Source organism: Tetrao urogallus (assembly GCF_951394365.1).
Source record: "Tetrao urogallus genome assembly, chromosome: 17".
Lineage (NCBI taxonomy): Eukaryota > Metazoa > Chordata > Aves > Galliformes > Phasianidae > Tetrao > Tetrao urogallus.
Genome location: NC_136830.1, coordinates 6,172,173 through 6,182,012, shown reverse-complemented (window position 1 = coordinate 6,182,012; position 9,840 = coordinate 6,172,173). Strand labels below are relative to the sequence as shown.

The 9,840-nt window shown below is 50.3% G+C and overlaps 1 protein-coding gene across 1 annotated transcript; it reads right to left on the bottom strand.

Moving 5' to 3' along the window:
• Positions 1-722: 722 nt before the first annotated feature.
• Positions 723-9,404, bottom strand: ALDH2 (aldehyde dehydrogenase 2 family member; the record flags this gene model as incomplete). Its single annotated transcript, XM_079543774.1, has 13 exons — positions 723-1,102; positions 2,003-2,117; positions 2,861-3,018; positions 3,332-3,496; positions 3,851-4,035; positions 4,235-4,337; positions 4,725-4,838; positions 5,302-5,430; positions 6,316-6,427; positions 6,943-7,022; positions 7,256-7,396; positions 8,522-8,626; positions 9,285-9,404. 13 exons carry the CDS (start codon positions 9,402-9,404, stop codon positions 1,070-1,072), a joined length of 1,560 nt encoding a protein of 519 aa, XP_079399900.1. The 3' UTR covers positions 723-1,069.
• Positions 9,405-9,840: the final 436 nt, after the last annotated feature.

Sequence of the window (9,840 nt, the reverse complement as noted above, 5' to 3'; positions counted from 1 at the left end):
GCCGGGAGAGCGCCGCAGGAAGGCCGCGGCCGAGCCCAACGCCGCCGCTCAGCCCCGGAGCCGCCGCCGCCGCCGCCGCCCGAGAGCCAACGCCGCCGCCGCCGCCCGGGAGCCAGACATCGCCGGCACTCCGAGGCGGGCAGCCCCGCCGGGCCGCGCAGCCCGCCGCGGAGCTCTCGTTGCCGCCACACTCGACGCGAGAGGCCGCTCCGAGCCTCCCGCTTGCTCTTGGATTCCACCGGAGAATTTTAGGATCCTCCGCCGAGGCGGCGCAGCGATTTACAGGCGGGCGACGGACAGCCCTAGGAGCGCGACGGAGCCGTGAAAGCCCCTGAGGGGCCTTCCGAGGTTCGGGCGCCTCCTAGCGACGTCTGAAGAGCGCGGCTCCTCAGGCTGCGGGGCGGAGTGAAGACTCGCGAGATGAGGAGCGCGCGTTGTTGGCGCCTCCTGCTGAGGCGCGGCGTGAAGAGCGCGGGCGGACCGAAGGACGAAGGGAAGGGACGGCAGCGCAAAATCGTCCGTGTGCTCGAGTCTCTGCTCGAGTCCCCGCTCCGAGAGAAGGTAGGGTCAGCGATACTGAGGGAAAAGTATTTATTGCGAGCAGGTACAAAGCGAGAGCGGGGGAAGCAGCTCAGAGGCAGTCCGTGCCTCAGCCGTTCACCTCACGTCCCCTCAGGCCGCGCTGCAGAGCCCTGCGCAGCTCCGCGCCTCGTCTGGTGGGGTAACAGCAGCGTGCCGAGAGCGGCTGTTGGCTTACACAGAACTGTTAGGAGCCCCAGCTAAATGATTGGGGGGATGAGGCTGGGGGCGCGGTCGTCAGCTACAGATGCAACAGGAGCACGCCCATGTACCACGTTAGTGCTCAAGTAATTGTATTTGGTATTTTAGAAAGATAAAGCTCAGTAAGATTTGTAAGAAAAGCTCCTTCAGGCACCTTGTAAGGAATAGTTTCTTAATGCAGAGCTATGTATTTTCTGTTTAAGTTTTGTGTGTTAGAAGAAGAGGTTTTCTTGCTTTGTATCTCATGAAGCTGCATAGGTGTTTCCAAGCACGCGGAGGTTGCTGTCCTTTAGGAGTTCTTCTGTGGAGCTTTGATTGTCACCTAGAGAAAACAAAAATCACGTGCTACTTTCTTGCAAACTGTTTGGTTAGGTTCACTTGAGGGCTGGGAGGCAGCAGCATCTCCCTGGGGTGAACCAGAGGTCAGTGTGTTGCTGCCTGGGAGCACCTCAGTTTTGGGATCTTTCTGACTCATTGGAGGGGTGGGAACGGGCACACTTGTTTGTTGTCACCTGGAGCTCCTACAGCACATGAGCTCCCTGCCAGTCACATGCTGGAAGCCCTGAACCATTACACACTTCGATGGTGAGCAGCATGCTTGTCATTTGCCAAGAGCCTTGTCACAATTGAGACGTTGCAGCTGCAGGCAGGCAATGGGACAGCCCTTCTGCCTTGCCTTCTGGGAGGTTGCTCATTCTGCACCAACAGGACTGCCCAATGCTTGGAATGCTTCCCCAGCCTTGGGGTTAGTTCCCCAAGTGTGTCAACTCAGGATACTGGCATTAAGGGTTGGTGTTCACTGCTCAAATTCCCCCTCTTAAGTGATGAGTGCAACTACAAGTTTATACCCACATAAACTGACATGCACCCCCAGCACAGGCTCTCTCTGGTCTCCGCAAAGTAAGCACGCAGAGAAGCCAACACACCTGCATTATTTACAGGGAGAAACAGCTAGACTGTGCCAAGTGGTGCAGGCAACTGGTAACTTATCAGTCAGGTCACACATCCTTGCTTTTTTCAGCTGTATAAAACAGGACTGGCTTTCTGTTTCAAATACAGTTACACAGAGTTTTGTTTGTGGTTATTTCACACGTGCAGCTCCAAGTTTGTTTGAAGTACTGGAAAGAACTGCAGCTCTCTGGCCAGCCTATACCAATACATATAAAGACAATTTGGTGTTACAGCAGAAGGTTGGGAGATACCCAGAAGCAGGAATACTCACAGTTTTCACCTCCAGGTATGCCTCCAGACCATATTCTCCCATCTCTCTCCCATTCCCAGATGCCTTGTAGCCACCAAATGGAGCTTGTGCACCAAACACATTATAGCAGTTTACCCTGAAAAAGAAACCAAGAGTTAAGAACCTCTTGTTTACCTCTGTAAGGGTAACGCAAGAGCTCTTTCACAGCAAATGTCTGTTTACAGCAGAGGGATGGCTGAATTTCTGGGCACAGTTTCCATATTTGTTAGTTATCTTAGTCAACAGAGTTACTCAGTACTGGAAGCTTATCTTCATCGACCAGGAAACAGAACACCATGAAATTAGGTCACATCTTGCATCACATAACCAAGAGTCTGGGTTGCTATCCAAAACTCTGAAGGACGTGTGATTAAAAAAAAAAAAATGATATACAAGGTTTGCTCAATATCCTTAAATAAATGAAATAGTGAGATGCTGGGTCTCCAAAATCCCCTGTGTGAACTGTGGCAAAGTCCTGACTTTGGCATAATTTTCAGCATGGCCTCAGAATACAGAATAGTATCTGAGCAGAGCCCAGATTGTACAGATGTGCTCGATGGTCTGATCACTGCTGGTACCAGAGTCCTGTAGCAGCTGCTGACATTGTCAGCTGCAGCACTGAGCTTCTTTTCCCCCCACCCCATTTGCTAATTCACAGTGGGAGAACAGAAGCTTAATAGAGCTAAATTGTACCAAAAATCAGCATTGCAGCTGAAGGTCTGACATTACATTCTGTGACGATCCAAAGCTGACGGAGGCTATCAAACAGGAAGCTTGATGGGAAATGAGAGCCCAAGAAAGCTTCCAGCACTTTAAGGAGAAGGAGCTGACAAGGCTTACCAGACTGTTCCAGCTCGCAGGGCCTGAGACACGTAGTTTGCCTTGTCAATATCCTTTGTAAAGACTGCTGCTGCTAGACCATACTTGGTGTTATTTGCTCTCTCAATTATTTCCTCAATTGTTTTGAACTTCATAATCTGCATGACAGGCCCAAATATCTGCATAATCCAAACAGATCACATGACAAAAGTCTGTAAATTGATCTCAGGACAGGCTCTGTTGGTGACACTGGAGTTACACATGTACATTAGAAGTTACCCAGGATGATAAATTCAATCTATGTGGCCACCTCCCATATCACAAAGCACCCAGCATGTCACAACGCAGGGTGAAGTTTGCTGTGGTAACTTCCTAAGTGCCACATTTCCATTTCTGTTCTCAGTTTATGAGTGTTGCTTGTAGACATGGATCATTTTGCATCAGAGGGTGCAGAAGGACAAAGTAGAGAGAAACTACTGCTGCAGGCCTCACCTCCTCTCTGGCAATCGTCATGTTGTCCTGCACGTCACCAAAGACGGTTGGCTGGACGAAATAGCCACGATCTGCAGCAGGGTTGCCACCACACAGCAGTTTGGCTCCTTCACGCTTCCCAGTACTGATGTAACCAAGGATCTTCTTAAACTGCTCCTCATCCACCTAAGAGCCGTCAGGACAGGCAGATCAGTTTGGTATTTGTCAGGGGTAAAAAAGGGGTGTAACTGCAACCTGCTCTGCGTGCAGCTGTGCTCTATCAGTTCCTCATTTCAACAGACTGCCAGGCTGGCTTCAAAGAGAGATGATAATTTTTAAATGCTTCTTTCAAGTGGGGGGGTTGGAATAATCAGAACGGTTAATTAACTTCTCCCTCCTGCACAAAGAGATAATGGGCACAGTTCAAAGGAGATTAACGAGGAGACTGGAGGACATCTTTCATTCTAACCCAGTGATGCGCAGTTACTCGAGATTGGGTTATTTCATGAGATAATGGCTCAAGACATTTCCTGCTCTCACCTGAGGTCCCTGCTCAGTTTTAAAGTCAAATGGGTTTCCAACCACCCTGGACTTGGCCTTCTCCACACTCCTCTCCACAAACTCATTATATATATCCTCTTGGACATACGTTCGGGATCCTGCGCAGCAGCACTGCCCTTGGTTGAAGAAGAGGGCAAAGTGGGCTTGATCCACAGCCCAGTCCACTGGAATTGAGGAGGAGAGAAAAAAGCAAATAAATAAAACCAACCCAAGTGACTTGTTTGAATAATTATTGTTCACAGCCAGGTGGTGTCAGAGCTGGAGTATCACACAACATAGGAGGGGTTTCTTTTCCTCTAGCTCTGCTTGCAGCAAGCCAATGTGAAAGGTACAGATCAAGTATTAACGCTAGCAGGTGCTTACTGTCAGCATCAGACAAGATTATATTCGGACTCTTTCCTCCGAGCTCCAGTGTCACCCTTTTTAGGTTACTCTCTGCTGCAGCTTTCTTGATCAGGTGCCCAACCTGCATCATGAGAAGAAGAGGTATTAGGGATTAGCTCCAGCATACAGCAGCACCTGGCAGGGCAGCTGGTTTAGATTTCCATCAGCAGTTTAATAGTAATCCCTTCATTCTTAGGGCTTTGGGGGAACAACTGAGATCTGCCCAGAATTCCACCTCCAGAACAAGGAAAACAATAGTAAGTATTCTAAAGCATCTAGATGTTCTAAAACAAAGCACCTAAAAGGAGTCTTAAGTGAAGTAAAATAAAGTGTCACATGCTGAAGTCAGCTGTACTTTTCAAAAGAAGCTGTAGAAGGCAATGCCCCTCCAGTATTTTGTACAGAAGATGTTTTACAAGAATTAAATGCTCTTTATGTCCCAAAGGCCTAAAGATTTGTCTTCCTTTACCTCAGTGGAGCCAGTGAAGGCCACTTTATCTACATCCATGTGGGCAGAGATAGCAGCTCCTGCAGTGGGCCCATAGCCAGGGATGATGTTCACCACGCCTGGTGGGAATCCAGCCTGCATGATCAAAGATGACATATACACTCGTCTGTTAGCTCCAATATGCCTCCCACAGAGAACAGCATTTCCTATCTCACTTTCATTTCCCAGGTCTTCAGTTTCAGTGTTCAGTTTGTGAGAACCAGGACAATTCTTCTCCCCACCCTGTATCTCAGACGTAGCTGGGAAATGTATTTTTGCTTTCTAATCACCCAACAGCTGTAACTTACTTTAACTTCAGAGTCTTTCCCTAAATCAAGGATGCCCTCTGCACGCATAAGTATGGAGATGAGGGTGTTTGGTTATTTGTTTTTTGCTAAAACAAATGCTAGGATATCTGAGACAATTCATTCTTCCTTCAGATCAGACAGCACTTCTCTGTCCCTCTCACATGTCCTCTGTAACTCGTCGGTTGGGCTTATTACCCTGAACTCCAACAGTGACAGTGAGTCAGCCCGAAGAACCCAGCCTCTTCTCTCACCTCTTTGATCAGATTGGCTACATAGAGACCACTCAGGGGGGTTTGCTCTGCCACTTTCATCACAACCACGTTCCCAGTAGCCAGGGCAGGCCCAAGTTTCCATGCTTGCATCAACAGCGGGAAGTTCCACTGCAAAACAGAAATATTGTCTGGTCTGAGTCTGAAAGTTGCCAATTAATGAGTAAGTAACTAGTGAGCTTCATTGAGATCTGCAGGGGCAGCACCTATGGAAGCACTCCCTGATCCTCCCCAAGCTGCTCAGCTGCGTTTGGCTCCCTTTCAGGCACTGCCTTCTGCTTGTCCAGGAAGATTGTACTCTGAACTGCGAAGCTTCTCAGTGCTATTGCAAAACCACAACTCTTTGTAATTAATCTTTATGGTCTGTTTAGCATTTACATTTCTCTTTTGAGGTGTTTTGAAAGAAAGCCTTTGTAATGACAGAGCAGAACTTGCAGACTTGTGAGGTGTTCATGTTGAGCTCTTGCACAATGCAAATACAAGAAGCACGCAAAGACAAAATGCAGGCAGCAGTCAGTCTGGCTACTCTTGTAAGCAGATATCACTGACTGGACCTGGCATCCATTTGGCCTTGTTGCTGACAAACCACCTTGCTGTGCTTGCTACCAGTTACAGAGAAAAGATTTGTTATATAAAACAGAATTTGCACATGCTAGCTGTATTTCCTCGTCACACAAACTACTTCCTGGCACTGGAGTCAGAAGCCTGAACGGTGCCTCTGGGCCGCACAACTCCTATAAAGAGGTTTGTGTTCTTTATTCATTTGCAGCAGCAGGAAATACAAAGTAAATGTTACACACGGCCCATCAAATCAATGAGTAGTTCTGTGATTTCAAAGTAACAGCCTTCCCAGCCGGTACAAGTGTAACTTTGTTTTTACCATCAGAAGGAAGCTGAGCTTAGCACAACAGATAATAACCTGCATTTTAAGATAAATCCTCATCATAACACCAAATTCCTGAAATGCCACAGGACCTACTGATACATTTCACTCACCGGGATTATCTGTCCACAAACTCCCACTGGCTCATGTCTGGTGTAGCAGAAGAAGTCTCCATCTAAAGGGATGGTTTTGCCATGGAATTTATCAGACCAGCCTGCAAAGTACCTGGCAAGAATAAAGTTTTGGTCAGTGAATTTAAAACAAGACTCTGGTCACTAGAAAACAAGAAATGTTCCTTCAGCTGTTTGGTTTCCTCCTGTCTTCAGTCACTTCATAAAGCACATTCTAACACAAGGATTCCCCAAGAAGGTGGTTATAAAAATGGACAATAAATACAAACATTTGTCTCTCACGTGTTTGCCAGAGATTTGCACAGTGTATATTTTGTCATTTGTGTACTGCATTACAGATCCCTTTATCCATGCAAATCCAGTATATACATAAAACAAAACCCTTCGGGAAGTTACAAGCATTACAGTTTCATTCTTAATTACAAAAGAAAAAAAAAAAAGGAAGGAAACCAGAAACAGAATGAAAGGTCAGCTCCAGCCTTGTCAGCCACAGCGCCTCAGTCAGTAAATCTACTGTCTGTGTGCAGAGGTTCAACCACCACAGGCCAGATGGGCAGGAATGGGGGGCTGGAGGAGTTACTGTGCTGTCACTGTGGCCTCCACACCTACCTGAGGCATTTGACAACCATGTCCAGATCCACCAAGTAGGCAATAGAATAAGGTTTGCCATTATCCAGAGTTTCAAGTGCCTACAAATACAACGAGATGGGGAAAATCACACATATAGATTCAGATTTGGTTCTCAGTTTGCTGTTTGGATCAGTTCTGTGTGTTGGCCTATTAGCTTTCAGGTTCCCCAAACTATTTCCCTTCCTGTCCTTCGTAGGTCTGTCAGTTTTCTCTATGGCTAAAATCCTCACCACACCTTATGGATACAAACCACCCATCTGTGCCTCCCTCTGCCCCAGGTTGCAATACGTACTGCCAGATACGCCCGGTCTCTCTCAATCAGGTCAGCAAGACGATGCAGCAGCTTCCCCCGCTGCGAAGCATCCATCCTCCTCCAAGGCGAGCCCAGCTGGAAAGCAGCCCTGGCTGCCTCAACAGCCTTGTCCACATCTGCCTGTAGAGGAGTCCAGACAAGAGCATGAGAAAAGGGTAACCAGCTCCCACCTTCCTTCCCAGAATACAACTACAGCCCTTCCTGGACTCCTGGAGAAAACATGGCACCAGCGGCTGCTCGTGACCGCCTTTCTGGGACAAGGACTTTCTGCCTCAACGGCCGAATGAACCATTGCAAGGCACACGTCAGTCCTGGAGCTGTAGAGCTCACCGGCTGCAGCCCCAGGACCACTCATCCCAGCGTCAGCCCAGGCAGTGCCATGCAGCAATGCAGCCTCTGCGCATGGTTTTCCTGCCACCTGCATCCCTGCGGATGGGGGAGCTGAACAGATGGGTGCAGCAGCTGCACAGCCACCACCTGTGCTTACGCTCTGTTATTTCAGCTACTTGGAGTGCAAATATTGTCAAGTTATTTCCACGATATCATCTGCAAGGTCGATATTTACATCCTAGCACAGGGCAAGGAAAAAGCTCTAGAAGTCTGCTTTTGACACTTTTTCAGGATTAGATTTCACCAGTATGTTTTCTTTGATCCTGTACCTCAAATCCATCATTCTGTCCTGTCAGGACTGTCATTTGTTTCTAGTTGGTTTTCTGTTCTGGCTTGCTGATAAGCAAACAACAACAGGGCTTCCTTTGCTCACCTCCCCCTTGGGGAATACAGACAAGCATCCAGGCTGTAGGATGAGCCCCACATTGCTGGGAAGCAGAACCGTTGCTCTGCCAGCCTCCTAGGAGGGCCTCACCTAACTCACAGAACAGTTATATCACTCTCTCTTAAGTTTCCTTGGGCTGGGGATGGTCTCCCACTGCACACATACACCACAACAGAGCAGTCCAGGTGGATGCAAACCTTTTGTCTTCTCCCGTGCTGCGACTGGATCACATTCCTGCCATAGCACCCACAGCAACATCCACCCACAACTTCTCCCAGACCTCCCAGCCACTGGACTGAGGCAAACCCAGAGGATCCTTACGGAAGCTGTAGTCAAGGAAGGGCACAAGCAGCACTAGATAATAATATTGATGTAGATCCAACATTTATTACTGCAAACATGGCATGTGGCAGAGCTGTAGGGGGGAGCTCAGATAGCAACTGAATGGATCTCATCAACAGAACATTTACCTTGTCGCCCTCAGCAACCTGGCAGATAACTTCTCCTGTTGCTGGATTGATAGTAGAGAAGGTTTTCTTACTGACCGCATCGTGCCATTCGTTATTTATGAAGATCTGGAATGAAGCGAGCAAATAGGTGTTGAACTTTAGATCCAAACCTTGGAGGAATCAGTTAGATGGCATATTAACAGGCTGTTTAATTAAAGGGACGTGGTTTGTGAGGACTCCAAAATGGCACTGATAAGGAGGAGATATGTCAGTCTAGAAGTGCGCAATAAAAGACAGCCTCGAGTCGGCAAAAAGAATCCGAATCCCAGCAAACGGCTCGTGGCTTGGCAGCGGTTCCTGCCCTGCTGGGTCCTCCCAGCGCCTGTCGGCCCGGCTGGAGCTGAGCGGGGACACGGGGAGCCTCGGGACAGCGGGGCAAGGCTTCGGGCAGCGCTCATACAGCCCATCTTGTACGCGGCGCTAGAGCTGCTGCAGCACTGCCCCGATCGGCCCGTTTCAGGCACCCCGCGTAGCAGAGAACTCAGTTCTCAGACACGGCAGGCGCCGAGCAGCAGCTCCTCCCCACGGACACGGGCTTCCCACGCAGAGCAGCGCGGATCTGGGCCTCCTCCCAGCGGCGCTCGGCCATCCCGCCCCGCGTCCGGCCGTTCCGCCCCGGGGCCGCGCTTCGCCAAGCGGGCCGAAGCCGGGCCGCCCGCGCCGCTCCCGGGCCTCGGAGCTCTCCGCCTCCTCGCGGAGCCCGCAGCTCGCGGCCCGGCCATACCTTGTTGTAGGCGATCTCTGGGCTCGGGTTGGGTGCGGGGATGGGGGAAGCGGCGGCGGCCGAGAGCTGCCGGGCCGAGCCGCGGCAGAGCCGAGAAACGAACCCCGCCACCCGCAACATCGCTGCGCTGCTCCCAGTCCCGCTCCGCCGTGCTGCTCCGCCCGCCCCCGGCGCTGTCCGGTCCGGCTCCGCCCCGCCACGCCTCCCCCCTCGGCTCCGTCCCGTGTCGGCGCGGCTCGGCCCGGCTTCGGGTCTGCCCGTTTGCGTCGGTCGGTTCGGCGGACCTCAGCTCCATTCAGGCTACCTCGGCCCAATTTCATTTGGCTCGGCGCAGTTTGGCGTGGCCTACGTTGGTTCAGTTGATTTTGGACCTACGTGGCTCAATTGGGCACAGCTCAGTTCATTTTGCTTCACTTTGGTTCTGGCCGGCAGAGCCTACAGCTGGACCCGGGGCACAGATGGGACAGCGCAGCCAAGGCTCGCATGCCCTGCAGATGCACATCTCATGGGTGTCTGGCACGGGGACCTCTGCTTACCTGGACAGGCTGCCCTTAGT